At 43.5% G+C, this 27,607-nt stretch overlaps 1 protein-coding gene across 2 annotated transcripts; it reads right to left on the bottom strand.

Moving 5' to 3' along the window:
* Positions 1-27,607, bottom strand: efr3a (EFR3 homolog A; the record flags this gene model as incomplete). Of its 2 annotated transcripts, XM_079231734.1 has the most annotated exons (22): positions 27,486-27,607; positions 26,881-27,031; positions 26,300-26,421; positions 25,073-25,222; positions 19,613-19,753; positions 19,377-19,455; positions 18,146-18,281; positions 15,409-15,576; positions 14,588-14,702; positions 13,898-13,949; positions 10,826-10,998; positions 10,655-10,730; positions 8,251-8,412; positions 6,624-6,755; positions 5,623-5,690; positions 4,767-4,894; positions 4,024-4,074; positions 1,864-1,943; positions 1,551-1,599; positions 1,127-1,230; positions 753-802; positions 1-106 (listed from the first exon to the last, which is right to left on the bottom strand). In XM_079231734.1, the coding sequence occupies exons 1-22, from the start codon at positions 27,590-27,592 to the stop codon at positions 1-3; spliced, it is 2,400 nt and encodes a 799-aa protein (XP_079087860.1). In that variant the 5' UTR covers positions 27,593-27,607. The 2 variants fall into 2 exon arrangements, with proteins under 2 accessions (XP_079087860.1, XP_079087861.1); XM_079231735.1 differs by lacking the exon at positions 4,024-4,074 and having other exon boundaries at positions 1,864-1,949.

Genomic DNA, 27,607 nt, shown 5'->3' with positions numbered 1-27,607 from the left:
TCAGTAGACGCACAGGTCCGGGAACTTCATCTCATAGACGGGGACGGACTGGTGCTGAGTGTGTCCCGATGAGATGGAGACCACTCCGGACGGGCTGGGTGGAGGCCTGGGAAAGTTATGTTACTCATTATTATTAGTTAAATCAGGGGTTTACATATTCCCAATTAGATAACTGGTCGATCGCTTTCTTTGTTTGAGTTACTGAGCGACTTTGGTGTTTTAGGGTTAGTTCAGATTCACCAAAGTCACTCAGTAACTCACAAACTGAGCGATGGATACTGCAGAGCAGCAACCTGCTGTGTTTTTGTGAATGGAGTCTGGTGTCTTTAAAGAGAGCCCAGATAACAAAAAACAATGTCGGCATTAATCCTTTACAGCCACTGCTTTTTTAGACTTTAGCCATTGAAGGAGGCCTGTGTGGTCAAGCTGAATAAAAATGAGTAAATTCAATATAATACAGAAAATAGTTAATACATCAACACATACGCAAACTCTAGTATGAATTCAAAAAGTAGTTGTTGAATTAGCATATTAGCATGCTTCCACGCAGGTTCTAGTGTTTAGCCTGTTAGCATGCTATGTTAGCATAGATGTACAGCTGATGATGAACTCAAACTCAACTTTAACAGAACAAAAAGACTAATAAACTACACAACTAAAACTACTGAATATGCGCCGGGAGAATCTAAATCCTGAAGTCGCGATTATGAAAACGAGCAATCTACGAAGTTACCTGATAAAAGACGACTCACCTGATTGTAAGTTCGAAGATTTGTGCCAGCCGGTCGTGCAACATGTTTGCCTGCAGAAGAGATTTAACATGAACAGTCATGAATCAATAGTTATTTAACATTAATACTAATTAATAAACATACATTTAAAATTAACTGTAATTTAACATAAATAGTAATTTAAAGATAATGATTTAGTCATTCATTAATAGTCATTTATTAACAGTAATTTAACATTAATAATAATTCTTTAACAATAATTTAACCGTAATTTAACATTAATAGTCATTTAACATCAATAGTAATCCATTAACAGTACTTTAACATTAATAGTAATCCATTAACAGTAATTTAACGCTAACAGTAACGTAACATTAATAGTAATCCATTAATACCTTGGACTCGCAGTGGGCAGCGATCTCCTCAAACGGAGCTTTCTGGAACTTCTCCATCACCTGGCGCCTCTTCTCCCGCTCCTGCTCCTCCAGGCCGGTGGTATCTGGAAATGTTGTGTGCCATTTTATGTTTAATTCCATTTGACTGTATTACATCATGACTGACACACTGAGACAACTAGAAACACTGTTGGGAGACAGCAGAATATATTCATATTCATGTCAAAGAGCAGAAGAGTAAAACTGTATTTAATATGTAATAATAAAAAGGCCACACGTGAGCTGTGTATTAACTTAAAAATTGGATTGTTTCTGCCTTGTGGTGATATTACAGTTATGTTTTTGTCTAATAGCTCCTGAGAAAAAGACAATATTGTCTTTGTCTTCAGCGAATGGCCAAAAGCAAAAGTGTCTCAGATCTCACCGATGGCCTTCTTCAGGGTCTCGAACGTGATCTCCTCAGCTAGCTGGGACTGCAGAGAAATCAAATGTGAAAATAAAAAAACACACAGAGGGATTAACTGAAGACTTTCAGCAAAACGTTGAGCGTCTTCACAAGAGGAGCCAGTTACAATCTGCAACCTCACCACTAGATGGCACTAAATCCTGCACACTGTCCCTTTAAATGTTACACCTTTTTGAGCCTCATAGCTTGATGGTTTTATGAGAGTATATTATAATATTATTGTATTGTCTCCACAGAAAAATCTGTGTGTGCTTCTCAAAGTGACACCGACCTTGTCTGGAAGGCTGTTGGACATGATGTCCACTTGGAGGGAGATTGTGTCCACGAAGCTCTTCCTCCTGGTGAAACGATCTAGATCTGCAGAAGAAGAAGAAGAAGAAGAAGAAGAAGAAGAAGAAGAAGAAGAGAACGAACAAAGGAGGAGGAGAGACAAGCCAACCGGGGGTTAACGCCAGCTTTAAGATAATATGCAATATGTTTTTCACTACCATTGTAGAGATTCATGGTGCTGTAAAGTGCAATCACGTTTTTTTTTTTCAAAGCAGCAAACGAAGAAAATGTATTTGTGTTAGAAGTTTCCAAACAGCAGCGTTCTCATGACTCAAAATCAGTTGATCAATGACCCCATGAAAACATGAGCTCTAATGATCTATAGAGGGGCTTCAGATCCACTCCTAAATTGTATTTTATTTCAAATAAATCAGGACAGTAGTTTTTCCGTAATCCTGCAGTTAAACATTTTTATGTGCACAAAGCAACGATCATTCCGGTGGCCATGTCGGGAGCAGAAGAGCTCTCCAGATGTCTTAATTAAGACGACAGAACAACATCTCTCCAATTATAAACTAGACGAGTTTCCGTCAGTAGCCATCAAAGAACAACATGATGGATCTCTTCAGTCAGCTGTTGTGCATAAATCCACACAGAAGCGTACGATACAACTCAATTCCATTGTTTTTATAAAACAATTTATCAAGGATTTCACCCCAAACGGCAAAAATAATTTGTTCTGTTTTGGATTAATAATAAAAAAACTGAAGCCGGACCCAATTTTAAAAGTCCACGTCTCCAGCAATGGCGTTAATCTACGACCAGGAACACGACTACTCCAAAACTACTCAATACATAATATAGATATTATACTCCCATATTCACGGTCTACAAACGTACATCTACAGGCAGCACGCATACTCACCGCCACATTTCCAGATGCAATGCAAACAAAAATATTTGTAAAGATGATGAAACCATTCTGGTGTTGCACACAAGAGCTACGACTGGAAACCATACAAAGGGTGTCTCCTCTGAGGGGGATAGATTGGGTTGATTGGGATGGATCGTGTTGGATCAGGATGGATTGGGATGGATCGGGTTGGATTGGGATGGATCAGGTTGGGATGCATTGGGTTGGATCAGGGTGGATTGGGATGGATGGGGTTGGATCGGAATGGCTCGGGTTGGATTGGGATGGATCGGGTTGGATTGGGATGGATCGGATTGGGATGAATTGGGATGGATTGGGTTGGATGGATTGGGATGGATCGTGTTGGATCCTGTGGAACCTGAGAGGGCTCTAGAGGTTGCTGGGTTGTGGGTTCTACTCCCGCTTTAGCTCAATGGGAAAACCCGTCTCTTACATTACTACGTTCCCATACAACTCAACTGCATGTTCTAGTACGTTTTGCGTTAAACATCATGGTTCGTCTTTAAATGGCTACGTACGTTTGTAGGATTAAAATAAGTGAACCTTTGGTTTCACGTGGTGAAAGTATCCCGACGCAGACTATTATTATGAAATATTTCTGTCAAAGTTCTGTCAAAGCGTAATTCACAATTAAGTTTAGTCGTATGGGGAACGTATACTTAAGGACACAAGGCAGCAGGAGGAACTAAGACACATCCTATCTCGTCTTTTAAAGATTGTACTCAAAACCAGTCAAAATAAAATGGCTTCATGCTACAGGAGCAACATCGCGACACAGGGAGGCCTCGAGCTGTATTTGCTGGTTGTTGGTCTGTGGTATGAATATAAAGTCCTCTATTCAGAAAGGCTTTGGATGAACGGCCTTCAGTGACGGACTGCCGGGTTAAACTAGAAATAAACCATCTTCACATTTGTATAGTTTGGGGTTCTTCAATGGAGAACATTTTCAAAAAAGGTGGTATAACTCTTTTTTTGAGTAAAAAACACATCAGACAGAAACTAGGACTCAAAGCAGAGTCCTAAAACAAAATATAGATGGCATCTTTAAGTCTTTAGAAGCATGGAAGGATATATTATATATCATGCTGGTTTCTCCCCAAACAACAGAACTATCAAAGCTGCAGACACAAAGCTAGTCTGCAGCCAGCTGAACTAACCAGCTATGAAGGCATAGTGCCTCTAGGACTCCACGGAGGACTCTTCTACAGCTCTACTCTCTAGCGTTACCTCTGGACGTCTGCTTGCAGCGGTGGAGAATCTTCCCTACTGTGTAAAGCACTGATGTTTGACCAAAGCAGGGGAGACAGAACACAAAGCACATGCTTTGTTAGACCGAACGAGCCAGGAAACGGACATTTCTCACCCCGAAAGCGCTCTATCCGAGAAAAGAAAAGAAGGTGATCGTATATTCCTTGACTCTAAAGTTTGACTTCCAAAGCTATATTTTTTAAAATGAAAGAAAATGAGTCCCGGAGATGAAGCGTTCCCTTTTTAATCTACTGTTTGTATACCGTAAAGCTTCCAGAGGTTCACGCCGTCCTTCTGAACCACCAGAGAGGACGATCATAAGACCTGATCACACAATCGGGGGGTTTCTTAAAGTTTGTTTTCCTCCCAATGAACAACTCTTAAACTGCTAATCCATCAAAGCCTTTCCAGCTAAACCTCCACCGAGAGCGGCAACAGTCCCTCCATATTTAGCTTCCTAACACCCTCTATGTACCAACGTACAAACAGCTGTTCACTTGGCCGGCAGTCCTTTTCGGCGTCAATGAATGAACGTGTGTTTACTCAAAAGAAAATATCGTGAAACCGCCAGAATCTCACAAAATACCATGATATGAATTTTTGGCCATACCGCACAGCCCTATGTGGCGCTGACGCCAGCTTCCTTCTAAAACTGAACGCTGCAGACTTCAGACCTGGACTGGAACCCCGTCTCTACGGTGCACGAGTGCAGGCCGGCGTACCTGTGACCTGGGGGACATAGGGGATGGAGAGCCGCTCCGCGTTGTATCCCGGCCCGGCCAGACACTCGGCCATGTCGGCCGTCTGGAAGTACAGCAGCCGGTCCTCTTTGTCCAGAGACTCTGGGAGTCTGGGAAGAAGAGGGAGAGGATTTGGGTGATGGATTTTTATATAATTTTTTTTTTAAGGGTGTCTACATAATCCAAATGAAATAGAGCCGAGCCGTCTAGAAGCTCTCATCCAGATTTAGTGTTTGAAATCTCTGCATCTCTGACCGAGATTATTCCATTTTTTTTAAAAGGTCATTTATTTATACATTATGAAGAAAAGAATACAAACCCACTGGTTTTTCCCAAATAAAATACAGTTTAAAACTGGCAACAATTTGATTAAATTGAGTATCTATCTAATAAAGGAATAAGTAAACGAGACTCAGAATATGACGTTAGTATTATTATTATTATTATTATTATTATTATTATAATATCACAGCAAACCGTTCTTTGACTGCAGTGAAACCTGTGTTTTTTTCAAAGGCTAAACGGCAACAAATATCGATTGAAGCACACTATTTTGTCAGACATAAATAATGCTCTGGACTTATTGAAAATGTTTTGGATCACACGCGTCGGAAACAACAATTCCAACTTTCTGTAATTTACACTCATCATACGATGCCGCGTTATTCTTGAAGCTGGAGTTTGTGCGGCTGTTAGACTTTTGTTAGGTTTGGTGATGTATCACGTGAGAGCAGAAAGGTCCGTTACTTTCGACAAGTGATGTCACAGTTTTTTAAAGAGGTTTGAGCCTTAGCTCCGCCCATCAGACTGAACCCTCGTGAAAGCTCCGGATACGTACGGACACTTGTCTCTGAAGATGTGCTCTGGGAGGAGGAACGGAGCGTCCATGCTCCTCAGCTCAATGACCTGTCCAGAGGAGAAACGGTTACAACTGCAACGCGTTAAAAAACACGTCACAACGCGTTAAGCAAAGCGTTGAGCAACACGTTGAGCAACACGTTGAGCACGCGTTGTGAAGTGTTCCTCAACACTTTGCTCAACACGTTGTGAATGTTGCTCAACGCGTTGAGCAAAGTGTTGAGGAACACTTCACAACGCGTGGAGCAACACTTCACAATGCGTTGAGCAACGCGTTGAGCAACACTTCACAACGCGCTGAGCAACATTCACAACGCGTTGAGCAACATTCACAGCGCGTAAAGCAAAGTGTTGAGGAAACATTCACAGCGCGTTGAGCAACATTCTCAGCGCGTTGAGCAACATTCACAACACGTCAAGCAACGCATTGAGCAACATTCACAGCGCGTTGAGCAACATTCACAACACGTCAAGCAACGCATTGAGCAACATTCACAGCGCGTTGAGCAACATCCACAGCGTGTTAAGCAACGCGTTGAGCAACATTCACAGCGTGTTGAGCAACATTCACAGCGCGTTGAGCAACATTCACAGCGCGTTGAGCAAAGTTTTGAGGAACACTTCACAACACGTTAAGCAACACTTCACAACGCGTTGAGCAACATTCACAACACGTCGAGCAATGCGTTGAGCAACATTCACAGCGCATTGAGCAACATTCACAACACGTTGAGCAACATTCACAGCGCGTTGAGCAACATTCACAGCGCGTTGAGCAAAGTTTTGAGGAACACTTCACAACGCGTTGAGCAACATTCACAACACGTCAAGCAACGCGTTGAGCAACATTCACAGCGCATTGAGCAACATTCACAACACGTTGAGCAACATTCACAGCGCGTTGAGCAACATTCACAGCGCGTTGAGCAACATTCACAGCGCGTTGAGCAACATTCACACGCTCTCAGGCTTCAGGAGCACCTTGCTGACGTGCTGACAGAACGGAGGGTTGGCGATCATCTGGCTCAGGAAGTTGAGGTACGCCGCCACCAGCGCCATGATGCCACAGCGGACCAGCATCGGCATGTTCTCCTCATTGGCCAGAACCATGTCCTGCACACACACAGACACACACAGGTCTTCATTCTCTCGTCACATTGTCGGACACTAATCGTGAAGATCTGAGCAACAAAATGCAGTTTTAATAAACGGTGAAGATCTGCTGCAGTCGTCCTCATTAGAGGTCCTTCCTTCCTGCTGCTGTCAGGCTGCACAACCAGCTGAACTCTCAGTAGACCACAGCACCCTAAACACCTGTGTATTATATAAATACACTGTGCAATATATAAATACACTGGAATAGTAATTATGTCTGTATAATATTTCAGTTACTGTGGATTCCTACTGTTTTTTTTTATAGTTTATTTATAACACTTGTTTCTTTTTACTGTTTCCTGTTGCTGCATTGATTCCGAAAAAGTCCCCACTGTGGGAATAATCCATCCATCCATTTTCAACCGCTTATCCGGGGTCAGGTTGCGGTGGCAGCAGGTTCAGCAGGCCGACCCAGGCTTCCCTCTCACCCGCAACACTTTCCAGCTCATTCGTGGGGATCCCGAGGCGTTCCAAGGCCAGCCGGGAAATATAATCCCTCCAGCGTGTCCTTGGTCTTCCCCGTATAGGGATAGATATATATATATATATATATATATATATATATATATATATATATATATATATATATATATATATATATATATATATATATATATATATATATATCATATTCATCATATTCGTACCGTGCTCGCCGTGTCACCCCCGGGTGTCGTTACCCTGACGACGACCTTTCAACTGACAGTGTGTGAGAGAACACAATCAGAGGAGAAGCAGAAGCTGCTGCACGAGAGGAATCGTCCTCTGAACCCTGAGCGCTGACTCGTATCAGCTAAGTGATGTCATTAAAGCAGTTGTGTGTGTGTGTGTGTGTGTGTGTGTGTGTGTGTGTGTGTGTGTGTGTGTGTTCTTCCTGAGGAATCACCTCTAGTTGCATTCTGGATTGATGGTTGCTTTTCTCGTGACATTTCGGAGCGCAAAGACCTCAGCGTGATACACAAACGCAGCTGGCTTGTGTGTGTGTGTGTGTGTGTGTGTGTGTGTGTGTGTGTGTGTGTGTGTGTGTGTGTTCACACCTCTCTTCCGTCTACACATGTGGGAGATTTTATTGGACCTGCATGGAGTCTCCAGTCTCATGACATTAGGACTCTGCTGCTGAAGATGAACCCTGAACATATGAAACCACCTGACGCCGTAAACACAGCTTGACTCTAAATGACCATAATTTACTAAATGAACATCATGCTGTATTGAAGAAGACTTGAAACTAGAGATTGAGACATAAACTCATGTTTACAATGTTTACTGAAGGAATAAATCAAGAGAGAAGTAGAGTCATTTATATAGACTTCTATACAACCAGAGGAGTCGCCCCCTGGTGGTCAGGAGAGAGAATGCAGCTTTAGCACATCATTGTAACTTCACTTTATAGAATTGGTATTTTTGCTTTGGGTCATTAGGAACAAGCTCTGAGATTAATAACGACCGTTACCTGCAGGGCAATGGAGAGCCGGATGAGGTCGATGACCACTTCCTCGTTGGCCAGCTCGATGGTCAGAATCGCCAGCGTGGTGAAGAGCAGCTCAAAGTTCTTGTGGACGTTATCCTCCTCTTTACAGCCCAAATAGATGTGACGGTAGAGCTGCTGGCCGTGCTGGAGAAGAGAGGGAGGAGGAAGGACAGAGAGATGGTGAATAAACATACTCTTTAAAACGCGTACGTCTGGTGGCGATTAACCCTGTGGCTGCCATGGCTGCCGGGGAGTGATGGCAAGCTTCCAGCTTCCGTCCGGGACTCATTTAAGAGTAGACTTTCCTCTTTGAAAACGCTTGTAGTTAGTTATTATTCAGAGATATCGATAAATTATTAAATCAGGGTTCATTTATATTTTGAGTCTTTCTTTTAAAAGCATATTCATTATTTTATTTTCATTTACATGACTTTTACAAAACTTTGGGGATTTTATTTTTTCCAAGGACTTTTCCAGACCTGGAAATAACCACTTTAAAATTCCATGACTTTTCCAGGTTTTCCATGACCGTAACAACCCTGATTAGTAGGCATCATCCATTATTGTTCTGCTATTATTGGTGCAACTACAGAGTTTCTCCTTTTCCAATGGGAGGGTTCAAAGATGGAGGACGTCGTATGCTGGACAGACTTAAAGCCCCCTGAGGCAACTTTGTGATTTTGGGCCAAACAAATGAATTTAATTGAAAGGAACAGACTTTATTGCCAGTACGGGTGAGACGAGTGAGACTTCTCGCCGTTGGTCATGGAGAATCACTTCCAGCCAACAGCTGTCTCCCTTCAGCTCGGTTGCCTCTTTGACCGCTCAGGTCCACCGTCGTCCCAATGACAAGCGACTACGACCTCCAGACCACAGCTTTGGAGCGATGGGGGTCGTGAACATGACCCAGAAAAAAGAGAACCCTTCAAAGGGGTGAGAGTTCTGGTGCCGTGATCGGCCACCCGGGTCTGAGAGCTCTGATCCAGCTCATCACCTGAAGGCTCGAGACATGCGGCCTTGTGGGATACCGCTGTAAAGTCTGCCAAATATCTGGTGCTCAGGCACAAGATACACTAATGAGCTACCTGACACTTTGTTCAGGATCCTTCTGCCCTTTGCTTAAGATAAAAAAAAGATCGGAGAACGATGAGGATCAGTTTTAATCAAATAGTGTTTGAGCAAAAAAAAAAAAGAATCGGTCAGCACGTCAGCGCGTCGCTAACGTTCAAACGCGTCGCTAACCAGCAAGCGTGTCGCTAACATTTGAGCGCGTCGCTAACCAGCGAGCGTGTCGCAAACGTTCGAGCGCGCAGCTAACCACCTAGCGTGTCGCTAACCGGCGAGCCAGTTTGTATCATCATGTAGAATTTGATCAGCGTTTTCCTGCTGCAACGAATAAGCTAAACAAGTATATATTTGTATTTTGGATCGTTGGTACGACAAAACAATACGTTTGAAAATGTCCCCTTGAGGTTACGAATTTATTTTTCATAATTTGCTGATATTTTAGAGAACAAAACAGGGCTGAATGTCACAGCAGCTCCATCCTCCGTGACATAAATGAAAATGCCACAGCGCCGTGCACTGGCTCCCCATTAAACCCATTAACTCCCCGTGGAAACAAAGTAAAACACAGAAGCGCGCCGTCAGAGCGTCGTTTGTGCATTTATCTGCTCGACACGGAGCCTAATGGAAAGTGAAGGCCGTTGACTTCCATTTAGCACTAATGAATACAACAAGAACAGCGTTAACGACCTCCGTCGGCTCTGAGCGTGATGCGACTGGACGGTTTCCTCCCGGCGGGGGTTCTGTTCAGGTGTTTGGTGGAAAGGTTACAGCTCAGGTGTGATTCACAGGTTCAACCACTGGGGGCCCTGTTTTTTATTGGGAAATGTCAAGTGCTGATAGCTGTAGCGTCTCATCCTTTGTATTCCGCGTTGTTTTATTGAACTTTTTGTGGAGCAGCTTTGAGAATAACCCTCCAGGCTTTGGAAGAGACTCTCCGAGTGCCCTCTTAGTTGATCTTCATTCACTTGTTGCTCACTGGAAGTGGAAACCATTATTTGATGAATAAAGGACCTGGTTCATAGTTTACTGCAGCTCCTTGACTCTCAGTTCAGTTGATGATATTTGGTTTGATTTATTCAATAAAGGTGACCTCAAAAGTAGAGTTTTTAGTGAGAAACATTGGTTGTAGATGGTCATTACACAGAGTCACACATGGAAGTGTGTATTGAACCATATTTTGTCCGAAATGTGAGTGTTTTGAGCATACTGAGCATTTAGAGTTTTTGTTTGATGCTCCGCTGTTGAGCTTTTTTCCTTTCTGTCCTCAGGTGATAACGAAGAGCTGAGATTCAAAGTGTTCATTCGTTGGAGTTTCTACCTTCTTCATGAACGCCACGTCTTGCTTGGAAATCTTCTCTCTTTTAATCTTCAATGCTGCGACATTAGGAATGACTCTGCATCAGGACAGAAAAAGAAGCAGAAGTCAGTGGAACGGTACAGGAGTATAAGGGAACAGGGAACAGGGAACATGCTCATTTGTACTTTGTACCTGATGCCGCGTAGCTTGGCACGGTTGTCGTGCCGATCGATGATGTTGTGCAGGATCTCGAGCACCAGCTGCCTCAGCTCGCTGTCCTCCATCAGCGAGATGGAGAAGAGCGGATCCAGGAAGGGAGGAGGCAACGCAGCCGCCATGGACTTGGACTTAAAGCCAGAGGTTACCTGAGGTAGAGAGAGGGGGAGGGGTTTATCACAGCGTGATGCGATTAATCCACAGGGAGGAGGCTGGCTAAACAGCACTTAAAGGTTGCGTTCAGAAGCAGCGGAAACTGTCGACCTTTCCTCTCCAACGACACTGAGCCGATGATTTATGATCATGGGGAGTTTTCTCAAGTGGAACAGACGCTGCGAACATGAGACCCGAGTGAAGACACGTTTAAGCTTTTATACAAAACCTACAAGTCAGCGTGAGAGCTGCAAAGGAACGACGGGCTCCCTGGAGCGCCAACGCCATTCTGTTGTGTTGCGTTAGATGACTCCTCTGTGCAACGCAACAACGTAACGCAACAACGTAACGCAACAACGTAACGCAACAACGTAACGCAACAACGTAACGCAACAACATAACGCAACAATGTAATGCAACAACGTAACGCAACAACGTAACGCAACAACGTAACGCAACAACGTAACGCAACAACGTAACGCAACAATGTAATGCAACAACGTAACGCAACAACGTAACGTAACGCAACAACGTAACGCAACAACGTAACGCAACAACGTAACGCAACAACGTAACGTAACGCAACAACGTAACGTAACGCAACAACGTAACGCAACAACATAACGCAACAACATAACGCAACAACGTAATGCTACAACGCAACGCTACAACGTAAAGCAGGGGTGTCAAACTCAAATACACAGTGGGCCAAAATAATAAAAATTGTACAAGTCAAGGGCCGGACTGGTTTAATGTTCATTGCAAAACTTATTGAAATTAACTTATTGCACATATAGAACCTGGAACTAACAAAGCTTAAGTTATTGCCTATAAAAACAACATTAAACATTAAATAAATGAAAAATCTGTTACATTAATTTCTTATGGCTCTATCTGCAGCTTTTCCAGAGTAATTTCTAATGAAGACATTTTTCCACAGGCCAACAGACGAAACATAATTTCCTCCAAAGAAAAACCAAACATGCCCTGTGGTTCAAGAAAGAAAATGCAAAAAGGAAACGTACACTAAAGCTCAGTTTGCTGCTCTGTGATGCTCACTAGTCTAAGCCAATACTTGGCATCTCATCTTGGATGCAAGTTCATCAATGTTGATCAGTAAGATGATTCTCCTCTGAGATGTTTTGTTCATCTTCATCAAGGAGAACAGTTTCACAGTATTTTTTTTCAAGTAAACACGTTGATTCATTGACGGCGCCGGCCAACTAATCAGCGGTGTTGTCAGCGAGCCGTGCATAGCCGTTACAAAGGCAGGCAGCAAGATTTATTTTTCACAGCTCAACGCTGAAAGGGCAGCGGTCGGAGCTACTGAAGTGTCATGATTATAAGTTTAGTCATGGTTATAACTTTAGTTGTGGTTTTAACTTTATAACAACAATTGACAAGCCACAACTAATGCCGTGTTCACACCGGACGCGACACGATTTGTCGCGCGACCAGATTACATGCAAAGTCAATGTACAGAGTAACACAGGTTGCAAGGCGCGACATTTCCGCCGGGCGACACGACTGACGCGTTTGACGCGGGGCGAACTGAGCGAAGGACACGGCGCGACGAGAGTTGAAATTTCCCAACTCCGGCGACAAAATCGCATGAGTCATAGTTGCGTCAGCCAATCAGCGTTGAGAATCAGCGTTGAGAAGCTCCGCCCGTCATCACCGCCGTCTTGCCGTTGCTGAATCAAACTGCTGCTGCTACGCCAGAAGTAGCGTTGGCAGCGGCTGTCATTCAGACGCTGTTGTGGGACTACGGGTAATAGTATGAACCCAGACACCATGGAGTTTGATGTACTGACGTATGTGGAGTTTACACAACAAGTATAAAGCAGAACTAGTTATTTCCATGGTGGATGAAGGAAACGGTATCCGTTTTACGGAGATAAGCCAGACGCAGTTCCTGGAGGAGTCGGTGAAATTCACTGATCTGTGTGCGGCTACGGATGATGTTATGAACCCAAACATGAGGGTGCTTGATGTTCTGACATGTTTGGGACTTCCACAACAAGTATAATAGTAATAAGATATTGTCCTGCGGGCTAAAGATAATTGCCTTGAGTTTGACATTCATGACGTAAAGCAACAATGCGACGCCTGGACCCCCACCAGGTCTAGGTCTAGAATAGTGATATTTTAGAGGATGTGATGACGGAGATGAAGCAATATATGATTTAATAATATGATGGGGAATAGGAGAAACAACTGGAATGGACCTGAATAAAGCTGGAACGAGGCAGACGGTGTACGATCAACACCTTCTGGCAGCACGGGGTCAACAAATGAAACACGCATGACGATACCGTCCGCCACTGACAAAATGTTTCAATATCTTTAGTTGAGGCTTTATCTGTTCTCAAAAGGCCTCAAATAACTTTACCATTCTGCTCTCATCCACTAAAACGATAGCCGTCTGCAGGATTCCATGTGAACCATAACACACACACACACACACACACACACCCCCCTCTATGCTCAGCCCCATCTGCACTGCGTTGTAAATATTTTGACCTTTCACCCCTCCTCCAGCTGCACCATACTCCATCTGAGAGGCCAGGTGGTGGCGAGGACAGACGAGCGCCGTAATAGATCGCTCTGAGGATGCTGCAGGAATACAAGTGTGTGTGTGTGTGTGTGTGTGTGTGTGTGTGTGTGTGTGCGCATCAGTGCCGGGTGTGTTGGTGCCACCTGTGCCTCCTTGTGTCGGAGAGATGAGGGCCTCTCACAGAAGAAGGTAATGAGAGAGAAGGAAGCGTTGAAGTGTTTAAGAACTGTTAAATGCTCTCAGAAATAATTGAAGTGGGGAAAAATGTCATGACACAAAAAATGACTTCTCACAATATAAATGTCGATAATAATCAAATATAAATGTTTGGGACTCACCATGATGAGCGAGCTGAGCAGCATGGTCTGGATCCGCTTGGTGCCCTGATGCCTGAGAGAGGAAGAGGACGTCACAGAGGAAGAGGATGTCAAAGAGGAAGAGGATGTCAAAGAGGAAGAGGATGTCACAGAGGAACAGAGGAAGAGGATGTCAAAGAGGAAGAGGATGTTAAAGAGGAAGAGGATGTCACAGAGGAACAGAGGAAGAGGACGTCACAGAGGAAGAGGATGTGTTATAATAAAGTGGGGAGGAAGAGTAAAGACCACAGAGACAAATCTCTCTCCTCCGGCAACTACTCGAAAAGGAGAAAGAGAGAGAGGAAGAGGAGGAGGAGGAGGAAGAAGAGGAGGAGGGTGCTCGTTTGATTTGGGATTATCTGTTCTCGCCCTCCTGAGGCCTGAGGGGATTAAGAGAGTTTTTCTTTCTTTTGGTCGTCTGGTGAACCGGCAGCTGAACTCACGAAGGACGAAGGAGGTGAAGAGAGGACACAGTTCACTTTGGAGGAGGAGAAGGAGAAGAAGAAGGAGGAGAAGAAGAAGGGGAGGAGAAGAAGGGGGAGGAGAAGGAGAAGAAGGAGGGTGTGTGTGTGTGTGTGTCTCCACAGTCTGGAGAGAACGGGCTTCTGGGAGCCGTGCGCTCTCATTGGCCGCCGTCTGTGCGGCTAGCGGCTAACGGAGGCGCTGACTCACCCGATCTTCACGGTGTCCAGCGTGTGGCACGGCGTCCCGTACACCGGAACCTTGCCCATGACGAACATCATGACCTCTGCCCGCTGGTAGTCTGGAAGGTTGCCTCCAAAGAAGCCTGGAGAGACCATGAGTCAGCTTTCATTTCAACAACATCAGAGATCATGGTGAGACAGGAAGTAGAGAGACAGGAAGTGGTGAAACAGGAAGTGGAGAGCCAGGACGTGGTGGGACAGGAAGTAGAGATAAAGGAAGTGGTGGAACAGGAAGTGTGAGACAAGAAGTAGAGAGACAGGAAGTAGAGAGACATGATGTGGTGAGACAGGAAGTAGAGATAAAGGAATTGGTGAGATAGGAAGTGTGAGACAAGAAATAGAGAGACAGGAAGTAGAGAGACAGGAATTAGAAAGACAGGAAGTAGAGAGTCAGGAAGTAGAGAGACAGTAATTAGAGACAGGAAGTAGTGAGAAAAGGAAGTGGAGAGACAGGAAGTAGAGTGACAGGAACTGGTGAGACATGGAGAAGAGACACAGGAAATAAAGAGAAAGGAAGTAGAGTGACAGGACATGGTGAGACAGAAAGTAGAGAGAAAATAATTAGAGAGACAGGAGGTGGTGAGACAGGAAGTAGAGACACATGAAGTGGTAAGACAGGAAGTGGTGAGACAGGAAGTAGAGATACAGGAATAAGAGACACAGGAAGTAAAGAGACAGAAAGTAGAGATACAGGAAGTAGATAGAGAGGAAGTAGAGACACAGGAAGTAGATAGAGAGGAAGTAGAGACATAGGAAGTAGAGACACAGGAAGTAGAGAGCCCGCCGTACCGATGGTCTGGATGATGGCGTTCTGGACGATCCTCTCCTCGCTCTCTTTGCTGCGGCCGGAGGAAACACTGGTGCTGGAGTTCCTCCGGGAGTTCTCTCCCAGCTCAAAGTCCACGCTCATCCTCAGGTGTTTGAGCAGAGTGTTGAACACCTCCAGCACCGTGGGACCTGCAGACCACACACACATTATTATTTTATGATTCTGTGTCATTAAACACGAACATGTGGTTTTCTCCACTGAAGTAGCTTCAAGGTTTCCACAAGTTGGGATCAATGACGTCAGACTGAACCGCAGGATTCAGTCAAATATATTATTTAGTTGCGGTAAATAATTTTCCATTGTTGAGCGTCTGAGCCTGCAATATAGTGGCTGGCCTAGTAATGAAATAATCTTCCATGCCAGTAGGTAGCGCAATACTTACCTACCATATATGCTGTATTATGCTAGAATGTGGAAAACGTGCTGCGGCTCAAAAAAGATTGAAAAACACTAAAGGAATCGTTTAATTTATTTATTTATATATATATATATATATATATATATATATATATATATATATATATATATATATATATATATATATATATATATATATAAATTTATATTTATAATAGATATGTATATTCATTTATATATATATAAATATATATGTGTACTTTGTATATAATATAATTAATATACAATGCATGTATATTATTAATAACTTAATTAAATAATTATTGATCATGTATTTTAATTGTAATTGCTTTGAATGAATTTAAAAGATCTATACGAAATGTAAACATTTATACGTAGCATTTACACAAATTAAAATGCAACACGACAAAGAGTCTACTGAGGAAACGCGGCACCACACGACTAATCTACAGCACCACACACCTAAACCAGAGAGCTCCCCCACAGACTGTGGTCCATCAGTGTTTCTAAAATGAAATAATAATATATACGATCTGTTGACGTCAACAGGCATCTCATATCCAACATTGTGTCACAATCTGATGCAGCTGGAATATGAATGAGGATTCTCCTTCCTTCATCATTTCCACCTCAACTTTCAATCATGTCTACGGCTAAAAATACATTTTCAATCTGAAGACTCTCCAGAGAAGAGAGGATCCTGTTTAAGGTCTGAGAAATAAATATAAAATTGTGTATATATATACATATATACATGAATTTAATTAAATAACCTTTGCATTTTGTAGTGTATCTTAGCATGTCTAGGTAATACGATCATCATTTTGGGATTTGTGTTTCTGCTGTAAAAACATAGATGCTATGATTACCCAGGATGCTTGTTAATTCCAGTGTGTGTGTGTGTGTGTGTGTGTGTGTGTGTGTGTGTGTGTGTGTGTGTGTGTGTGTGTGTGTGTGTGTGTGTGTGTGTGTGTGAGAGAGAGAGGGGGGGTCTGTGGAAACTGCTCTAAACATTCACTTTAGATGTCATACTGTACCGAGCCACAGATTGGGCGGAGTCGTGATTTCACTTTCAAAGGTGTACAAGTCACTTCTTTTGGACTCTTGAATCATTCCTATCCAGAGGGAAGGTTGTTGTTGTTGTTGTTGTTATTGTTGTTTCCCCAGGCAGAGGCAGTAAAACACAGGTTGGAGGAATTACATACAAACCCAGAATGATCTAAAGCTATAACGTTGTTTAATTCTTTCTCAAATTTAGATAAAGTATATTAACTCCCATGTTTTTTGATAGTGTAATTCTGATCTCCCGTATCGTGGTGTATGACCCCGTGACCCTGGGAGCTGAGCTGGAAGGGATAAAAGCTCCGGGTAAGGGTTTCAGAGGCATCGGGGTCCAGACTCCGATTCACAGACAAGAATGTAGCCCCCACACGGGCTGCCACGTCGCAGACACATCGCAGACACACCCCGGCATCGCGGACCGGTTCTAGGGACTAGGGAACGTCATCTATCTGACAGGGAAGGAACCACAGCTACTTTGGTGCCTTCCAGTGGAGGTTTTTGGTTTTCCTTGGTCCCTCCTTTGAAACAAGCCTCCTTGGGGCCTTCCTTTGAAAGAAGCCTCCTTGGGGCCTTCCTTTGAAAGAAGCCTCCTTGGGGCCTTCCTTTGAAAGAAGCCTCCTTGGGGCCTTCCTTTGAAAGAAGCCTCCTTGGGGCCTTCCTTTGGAGAAAGCCTCCTTGGGGCCTTCCTTTGGAGAAAGCCTCCTTGGGGCCTTCCTTTGGAGAAAGCCTCCTTGGGGCCTTCCTTTGGAGAAAGCCTCCTTGGGGCCTTCCTTTGGAGAAAGCCTCCTTGGGGCCTTCCTTCCCCTTGGGGCCTTCCTTTGGAGAAAGCCTCCTTGGGGCCTTCCTTTGGAGAAAGCCTCCTTGGGGCCTTCCTTTGGAGAAAGCCTCCTTGGGGCCTTCCTTTGGAGAAAGCCTCCTTGGGGCCTTCCTTTGGAGAAAGCCTCCTCGGGGCCTTCCTTTGGAGAAAGCCTCCTCGGGGCCTTCCTTTGGAGAAAGCCTCCTTGGGGCCTTCCTTGCGATTACTGTGCATTGCTAAAAGTTGGGACCTCATGTATTTTTTCATATCTTAATATATTCAGAAAGAAGGTATTCTTTTTCTGGACCAGTTTCTAATAAAAGTGTATCGATTCCACCGGAACGATGGAATTGTTGGGAGATTTGTTTTCAGAAGATAAATACCTTTCAAAGCAAGTTAGACGGATGATATTTAGGTATTTTCTTACTGGTCCAAAAGCAGGAACCGTCCTGTAAACTCACCCACTGAGCCTTTAGCGGCGATGGCCACCGTCTCCAGGAGGACCTGCACGATGCCGGCTCTGACCCGCGGCGTGTTCTTGTTGTTGGTGTCCAGGTGGTTCAGGACCTGCTGGATGACGTGGTGGGAGTGCTGAGCCTGGACGACGACAACGACAAAGAGACGACGACAAAGAGACAAAGGAGGATTTAAGGCCATGTTGGAAACAACAACGGAGCTAAATTGTGAGAGCTCACTTTGTCCGCTGAAAGTAAATCCAGATATTTATATTGAGAAGGAACAAACTACCACAACTCACTTTATTTAGTCAGAAAATGTTGGACAGCGGACTTTAACAAGGGGAAATGTTCTCATACTATTGGGTGAAAATTCTGCAAATTAGACAAACTGTTGCAATCAGTCCATTTTTTAAAAGAAACAAAAACTAACCACATCTCTGGTGAGAATACTCAGGTACTGAGGTACTTTTTTTTTCAAATAGCAAAGCATGCTGGGTCCATTTCTTGCTCCTGTGAATGTGGGAGATACAGATTTTTGCTTGAGAAACCAAATCCTAATGTCCCTCAAACACGTCATGTTTGAGATCCCAAAAATCGGCAGCTGCTTTTTGGGATTTCTTTTCTTTCCTTTATTTTAAATGGTCCGAACGTCTTAGTTTCCTCCTGACAGCAGAATGTTCGACTTTGTTAGTCTTCTGTTATCGTTGATCAAACTCTGACAAAATAATTTATTTCAGCATTAATAAAGTTATATTCTCTATCTTGTCATATTGTATCTTATTGTATCCTATTGTATATTTTCTGATTGCTGAGAACTTGCTCACATTAAGGATGAAACAGTTGGTTTAAAATTGATATCAAAGGCTTTTCAGCGATGTTGACAGGTTTGGGGACATAAAGAACTTCCTGTGGCAGAATTCTTACCAGCCTGAAATTACTTTAACAATGGAGTTGAGCAAGAATATATGAGTAGATCTGAGAAACACGGCGATCAGCCGTGTTCTCCATCTGCCTGCGGTGGCTTCAGGGACGCCTGAGGCCGGATGACAGCTTGTCAAGATGATTGACAGGTTCTGGAGCAAGATCCAAGAGAGGGCGGGGCTAATAGTGAAACGTGTGCTCCAATGTTAAAAGGAGCATGACGCACCTCCAAAGTCACGCTGGCGTAGTACAAAGTAGATCAAGTAGAAAGTGCATCTGCTCCAGATATATGTAAGTACATGGTGTACTGTACCTGGATGGAGTACATGATGATTCTGAAGCAGGACACAGCGAACTCATTGGGGTCCCACAGGTGGTGGTTGTCCAGGTGTCTGAAGACAGAAGAAAAGCAACGATCATCATCAATATTCTCACCGAATAAAACATCAACGGATGGTTTCCTTTGTCGATCTTTGTTTCGTCAGATCCATTAATGGACAAAGTCCACACTGACTGTGTGTGTGTGTGTGTGTGTGTGTGTGCACTCACACCAGCACGGGCCGCACGGCGTTGTTCATGTTGCCGTAGGCCGCCCGGCCCAGCAGCTCTCTGAAGCAGCTCTCTGCCAGCGCCGCCGGGTTTTCCTCGCCGTCCTGACCCGCCACCGAAGGCGTGCCGGGATGCCCCGCCCTGACGGACAGGTGAGAGAGCGTAAACAACAACAACACAATACTGGGAGACTCATGCAGGACAAAGAAAAATACAATGAGCTTCAGGTCGTTAATAAAAGCAGAATCGCTGCCGTGATACACATCTGAAGATGTTTAAATAAGGGGGGAGAGAGAGAGAGAGAGAGAGAGAGAGAGAGAGAAAGAGAGAGAGAGAGGGAGAGAGAGAGAGAGAGAAGAACGAAGGACTAAAGACTGAAAATAAATCAATCAGAGCAGCTGAAAAACTAAAAGGGAGAGAAATCAGATGAAAGAGTATCGACCAGCTTCAATCAGATAGGTGTGTGTGTGTGTGTGTGTGTGTGTGTGTATGACTAACTGACTGTGTGCGTGTGCGACTGACTGTGTGTCTATGTGTGTCTATGTGTGTATGTGTGTGTGCGCGCGTGCGTGTGTGTGTGTCTGTCTGTCTGTGTGTGTCTACTCCAGGAGGTATAAAGGTGTACAACAGGAGGTTAACCCTGTACTACATGGAGTTCTCGTGTCACATGTTCTACGGGTCACATGTTCTACGGGTCACATGTTCTATGTGTCACATGTTCTACGGGTCTCATGTAGTTCTACGGGTCACATGTTCTACGGGTCTCATGTAGTTCTACTGGTCACATGTTCTACGTGTCACATGTTCTACGGGTCACATGTTCTACGGGTCTCATGTAGTTCTACGGGTCACATGTTCTACGGGTCTCATGTAGTTCTACGGGTCACATGTTCTACAGGTCTCATGTAGTTCTACGGGTCACATGTTCTACGTGTCTCATGTAGTTCTACGAGTCACATGTTCTACGGGTCTCATGTAGTTCTACGGGTCACATGTTCTACGTGTCTCATGTAGTTCTACGGGTCACATGTTCTACGTGTCACATGTAGTTCTACGGGTCACATGTTCTACGTGTCTCATGTAGTTCTACGGGTCACATGTTCTACGGGTCTCATGTAGTTCTACGGGTCACATGTTCTACGTGTCACATGTTCTACGTGTCACATGTAGTTCTACGGGTCTCATGTAGTTCTACGGGTCACATGTTCTACGGGTCTCATGTAGTTCTACGGGTCACATGTTCTACGTGTCACATGTTCTACGTGTCACATGTAGTTCTACGGGTCTCATGTAGTTCTACGGGTCACATGTTCTACGTGTCACATGTAGTTCTACGGGTCACATGTTCTACGGGTCTCATGTAGTTCTACGGGTCACATGTTCTACGTGTCACATGTAGTTCTACGTGTCACATGTTCTACGTGTCACATGTAGTTCTACGGGTCACATGTTCTACGGGTCTCATGTAGTTCTACGGGTCACATGTTCTACGTGTCACATGTTCTACGTGTCACATGTAGTTCTACGGGTCTCATGTAGTTCTACGGGTCACATGTTCTACGGGTCACATGTAGTTCTACGGGTCACATGTTCTACGTGTCACATGTTCTACGTGTCACATGTAGTTCTACGGGTCACATGTTCTACGTGTCACATGTTCTACGTGTCACATGTAGTTCTACGGGTCTCATGTAGTTCTACGGGTCACATGTTCTACGGGTGAGAGACTCGAGTCCGGTCCCAGATGGCCTGGAGGCCTTCAGGACTCCGGGGAGAACCCACAGGGTTCAGGTGAAATGAAATGCTTGTTGCTCTCCATAACAGCAGGTTGTGTTCAAGGGCTGCAGGGTTAATTTAATGCAACGGCTGGCAAAGTAAAAAAAGAAGAATGTTTGATTAAATATTAATAAGAGTGACCTTTATTGTTCTAAAAGTGCTTCACTGTCAGAATAATAAAATGGAGCTGTGAGGAGTTTTTTTTCATTTCATTATTTTCAGTTTTTTTGTTTGTTTTTGTTTGGTTCTAGATGAAAAGGGTTGGTGGTAGAACCCCCTTGGTGGAGTTCTGTGTTAGCACCCTTAGAAGGTGGAAATGTTCTGGATTGAGCCCACAGAGAGGATTTGGGTTGGAACCATTAGAAGGGTTCTTAGACGGTTCGAGGTATGAATTGTATATTGGGTTCTGGGTGCGACCCTCTGACAGGGTTCCAAATGGGACATTTAAAAAAAGATTCTACCATATAGGGTTCTCCTTTGAGGATAAGCCGAAGAACCCGATGTGGCGCCAGAGGAATGACTGGAAAGACTTCATACCAAATACAGAGGAGGCCGGATTTGAAGTTGAAGTCAGATATTAATATTCTGGACTCAACAGACCTGGTGGAGTTATCAGCTCATTAAGCTGCAGGAGAACCATTAGAACCCATTAATGCAGAGACGGTCCCTGAGGCGCTGAAGGGACGTATGCGCCTCAGCTACTTTATGATTATTATTAGATTATGCGAGGGCTGCACATTTAAAATCACGGAGGACCGGACAAGCTGACTGGACCGACCTGCAGGAGATGTGCTCACGAGGTACAAAAGAGGTCCGAGGCTTTTTTTTAAAGCTTTAAAACGTTGTTTTTAATTTTGCTAAATAATCGCAATAATCGTACAATAATCCCACTGCCAGAAGTAAGATGATAGTTAATACTTATACCGGATACATTTATTATTAATTATCATTTCAGGTCAACTGTAAACTTCATCTAAATTTCTTTGTTTGTTTATCATATTTTACTGTCAATTTTTATTTTCAATTTCAATTTTTGTATGATTCCTTTTACGATTGTTCGGTGTGTCGTTTATTGTCATGCGTCGATCAGATGGCCAAGTTCCTCGTGGCGGTTTCTGGTTCAGAGGTCTTCTGAAGGACCCTATTTGGTGGACTTCACCCTGAACCAGGTCTGGCCCGTGGCCCCGCTGGGCCCTCACGCATCTCCAGTTAAACTGATTTAAGCCCGCTGGGTTCAGACTTAGTGCAAAGGAAAGCTGGCGCCGTGTGAAAGACGAAAATCCTTTTTCATTGAGCTCTTAACGGTGAAGGTCGTCCTCAAGGTGAACGCTTTGATGGTGAGGCGGCTCTCCAACAGAGAGGCAAACACACAGCTCACAAAGGACAGGAGGGATGTGTGGACCAATATCTGTGTTTCTATTACCCATCAGACCTTCAGACCCTTAAAAGTCCTAAATATACATCTTAATGTTTTTATTAAAATGTACGATGAGCCATATTTCCTATATGATATATCATATATATAAATAAGTTAAAATAAGTGTGTGTATATATATATATGAAATATGGCTCATCGTACATTTTAATAAAAACATTAAGATGTATATTTAGGACTTTTGATTTCCAATTCAAATTCTCAAATAATTAATTACTTAGCATATACTTAGTATATCTTTTAAATGCTAAAACCGCCAAACAGAATTTTGTCAAGAAAACTACAAAAAACAGCTGATAATTTTAACTTTAATTTGTCTTTTTGACAAAGGTTTAGGTTAAAATATAACAATGAATGAGTCTTCAGTCTTTTTACAATGATCCGAGCCTCTTTTCCTTCCTTCCTTCCTTCCTTCACATGTGATGAAGAGGAGGTAGAGAGATGTAAGCAGCAGGAGGAAGAGAAACACACAAGGAGGATTTAAAGAATGGAAAAAAAAAAAAAAACGGGTCCAAAAATATCTTTTTGTTCACATGGAAACCACCGGAATGAGGAAGGAGAGGAGGAGGAGAGAGGAGAGAGGAAAGGAAAGGAGAGAGGAGAAGAGGAGGTAAGGAGAGGAAAGGAGAAGACGAGAGAGAGGAGAGGAGATAAGAGGAGAGGAGAGAGTGAGAGAAGATGAGGAGAGAGTAGAGAGGAAGAGGAGAGGAGAGGAGAGCAGAACGGAAAGATGAGCAAACTTTACTAGCGTTCCTCCTGATTGGTTGTTTGATCACATGTTCTACTGGTCACATGATCACATGTTCTACTGGTCACATGATCACATGTTCTACTGGATACTGGAGGAGAACCTTTATTTACTCTGATGTTAACCTTATGTTGCGTTCACACCAAAAGCTTTGCAAATATTCGTGACTTATCTCCATAAAAACAGTTACTATTTCCGCCATCCACCATGGAAATAACCACTAGTTATGCTTTATACTTGTTGTGGAAGTCCCACAAACGTTGGAACATCAAATGACCTTGGGTTCATAATATTATTTTATTTATATATATGTATATAATATTATAAAATGTAAACTTGCGCGAATGAGGCGAATTTTTCGCAACGCATCGTTCACATCATTCTACTCGCGCGAAAATGTTTGCAACGCTTTTGGTGTGAACACAGCATTAGACCAAGGCAGGGGTCGGCAACCTTTAGCCCGTCTGTTGCGGCTCCCTGAGGCTTTGAAAAAAAAAAAACGTTTTTATTTTCTTCTTCTTTTTTTTTTGCCCAGTGTAAAATCTTTCAAAGGGAATTCCTCTCATCTTGGCGTTTGAGGTAATATTGAGTCACTGAAAATAAAAATAAATGTTTAAATATTTCTTTAACTAAAATGTGCATCACATCCCGTCACGTCGCTGTCAAGCAGCTTCCCCTGCAGGTGCTACTCGTGATTCACAGAGCTCCGCCCTCGCTAAACTATCAACGGAGAAAGGTAGTTTAATTCTGCGTGGATGTATTAATTAGCTTTCACTGCCAACGATGCTGCTGACCTGTATGCTTGATATGTGGCGAGGAGCTAGCAAACAACAACACATTTAATGTTGAAAGACTCTTCCAGAACAAGCACACAGCTTCTGATGAACAGAATCAAGCTGCAGAAGAGCGATTTCTCAACTGCTGCAGCAAACTGAGCAAAGTAGATATACTTTTTTTTTTTTTTTTTTACGTTTGCAGTGCTCTAAAAGTCCGGCGTAGTGAGGACGCTCAGTGTAAACGTAGCAAAAGATATGCGTTTAAAATGTAAACCTCACGTGAGGATAACAGGTATTGAACTTGCTACCTTGTGGTTACAGGATGAACACTCTACCACATGAGCCACATATATAGATAGGACTCAAGGTCTGCTTAGTTGTGTATTTAATGGACCTTAATGTAGCCGATACATGACTATTTTTTTCTCCTCTTCATAAGAGTTTGATAGTTATAAACAGGTCAAATAGCAATACAATGTCAACAATTGTCTTTATTCTTGTTCTATAATTTCATAAATACAACAAACTATAGTTTGTTGTACATATAATATAACTATATATACAACTTCATAAGCTTTGATATCAAATAGCTTTTGCGGCTCCAGACACTTTTTTTTGGTGGAAAAAAAGGGCAAAATGGCTCTTTGGATAAAAAAGGTTGCTGACCCCTGGACTAAGGGGTCAGACCTGATCAGGATCAATAACTTGTGCATGTGTGCATGTACCTGTCCAGGTCCTCGCTGTCCTGCATGTTGAACAGCATGGAGGGGATCAGCTTGTCCATGTGCTGCGGCTCCCAGATGATCGCCTGCAGCTCGTCGTTCACCGTCTTCCTCACGACGCCCTGCAGCCCTTTGATGCCGGCCACGCGGATCCTGACCAGGACGACACAGAACCGTCAGAACCAACACCGAGACCCTGGTTCTGGACTGACTCCAGAGCTTTACATTCACCCGGAGTTCTCCAGGACAACAGTTGTGACATTTAGCAGTAGTGGTCCAGATATTCTCTCTGGACCAAACTAGTGACGGCCATCGCTATTCTTTCAGCCATGCTGCTAATAAATAAATAAATAAATAAATAAACATACATACATACATACATATATACATACATACATACATACATATATATATATATATATATATATATACACACACATACACACAGTGGCTTGCAAAAGTATTCATACTCCTTGAACATTTCCACATTACACGACAAAAACATTAATATATTTTATTTTTATTTATTTATTTTATTTATTTATTTTTTTATTTTTTTATTTGTGAAAGACCAACACAAAGTGTCACACAATTGTGAAGTACAAAGAAAATTATACATGATTTTAAAAAAAATTCACAAATAAAAAAACAGAAAAGTGCAGTGTGCAAAATTATTCAGCCCCCCTGAGTCAATACTTTGTGGAACCGCCTTTTTGCTGCAATTTCAGCTGCAAGTCTTTTGGGGTATGTCTCTACCAGCTTTGCACATCTAGAGACTGAGATTTTTGCCCATTCTTCTTTGCAAAACAGCTCAAGGTCAGTCAGATTAGATGGAGAGCGTTTGTGAACGGCGGTTTTCAGATCTTGCCACAGATTCTCGATGGGATTTGGGTCTGGACTTTGACTGGGCCATTCTAACACACGAATATGTTTTGGAGGAACCCTGGTTAGAGGGACTTTTATATCAGGAAAAATCAAGAGAAAATCATGGTATAAATCCCCTCCCCCCAATCAATAATATATAATCCCCATGTAACACCTCTAAACACAACTCAAACAATAAATAGGATTAGGGTTTAGGGTTCTTCATGTTAACTTAAAACTGTTAAGAATAAGTCTAAAAAGGTTTCTGTATTCTTTGAAAAAAAAGAAAAAAAGACTAGAAAAAGGGACTATTTGGAGTAGTGTTTCTGGTCGAGTGGATAAAAGGTGAGCGGCTCGTCCTCTCACCTGGTTCTGGTCTCGGGCTCGTCGTGGGTCGAGTGGCACATGGCGCTGAACTGGGACACGAAGAAGTCGTAGCGGCGGTGGTAAGAAGGCGTGTCCTCCTCGATGTTGGCAAACTTCACAAACTAGAGCGAGCACAGGAGGAGGAGGAGGAGGAGGAGGAAGATGTAAGAATGACATATTATAATGATTTAGAAAGTATCCATTTGTTGGAAGAAATTTAACCTGCCTATATTACTTTTTCCATGACTTATGGCATAATGACTGCATTATACTGCAGAGAGAGAAGAGGGTTAACGTCACTGAAGCCGGGACTCAAACACACAACGTCAAAAAGGAAAACGAGAAGAAGATTGAACAGACAAATTGAAATGTTCTGGGCTCTAAATAAACTCCAGTCAGTCAGCCTCTCTCTCTCGCACTCTCTCTCATCAATGTATTATTTATTTATTAATATATTATACTTTTTGTATTTATTCATATTTATAATTTTTTATATTTAATTGATTTACTTATATTTTATTATTGTAGAATTCTTTGTTGTCTTAGTTCAGATATTATTTGACGTTGTTTTTAACGGTTACCGAGTTGGTCCCCAGGACCTGCAGGTCCGGTTCCCTGGACTCCAGCAGCTTGGCCACCATTTGCAGGAAACTCTCCACGAAGGGTTTGATGCTCTGAGAGTGACACGCCATGAGCAGCTGGTCCAGGGCCTCCATGGCGATCACTACATTGCTGCACACACACACACACACACACACACGTACGTCAACGGGGTCAAAAGGTCAGCACAGACTGGTCTGAACAACAGGTCCAATGTTTTATTGTGATTATTCTTTCTGATATTAAATGATAAATGCTGCTGTGAAGGATGTGGCTCTAAGAGGTGAAGGGTGTGGCTCTAAGAGGTGAAGGGTGTGGCTCTAAGAGGTGAGGGGCGTGGCTCTAAGAGGTGAGGGGCGTGGCTCTAAGAGGTGAGGGGCACGGCTATAAGAGGTGAAGGGCGTGACTCTGAGAGGTGAAGGGCGTAGCTCTAAGAGGTGAAGGGTGTGGCTCTGATGGTGAGGGGCGTGACTATAAGAGGTGAAGGGCGTAGCTCTAAGAGGTGAAGGGTGTGGCTCTGATAGATGAGGGGTGTGGCTTTGATAGATGAGGGGCGTGGCTCTGAGGGGTGAGGGGCGTGGCTCACCCATAGCGGTGGCGGACCACGTCTCGGCTCAGCCTCTCGGCGAGGTACGCTCCGATCCGGTCCAGCTTCTCCGGCGCCGACACGGCGTAGAAGGTCAGCTTCTCCATGTCCGACTTACTGAG

The sequence above is a fragment of the Taurulus bubalis genome (genome assembly GCF_910589615.1).
Source record: "Taurulus bubalis genome assembly, chromosome: 1".
Lineage (NCBI taxonomy): Eukaryota > Metazoa > Chordata > Actinopteri > Perciformes > Cottidae > Taurulus > Taurulus bubalis.
This window is presented reverse-complemented; position numbering and strand designations above follow the sequence as displayed.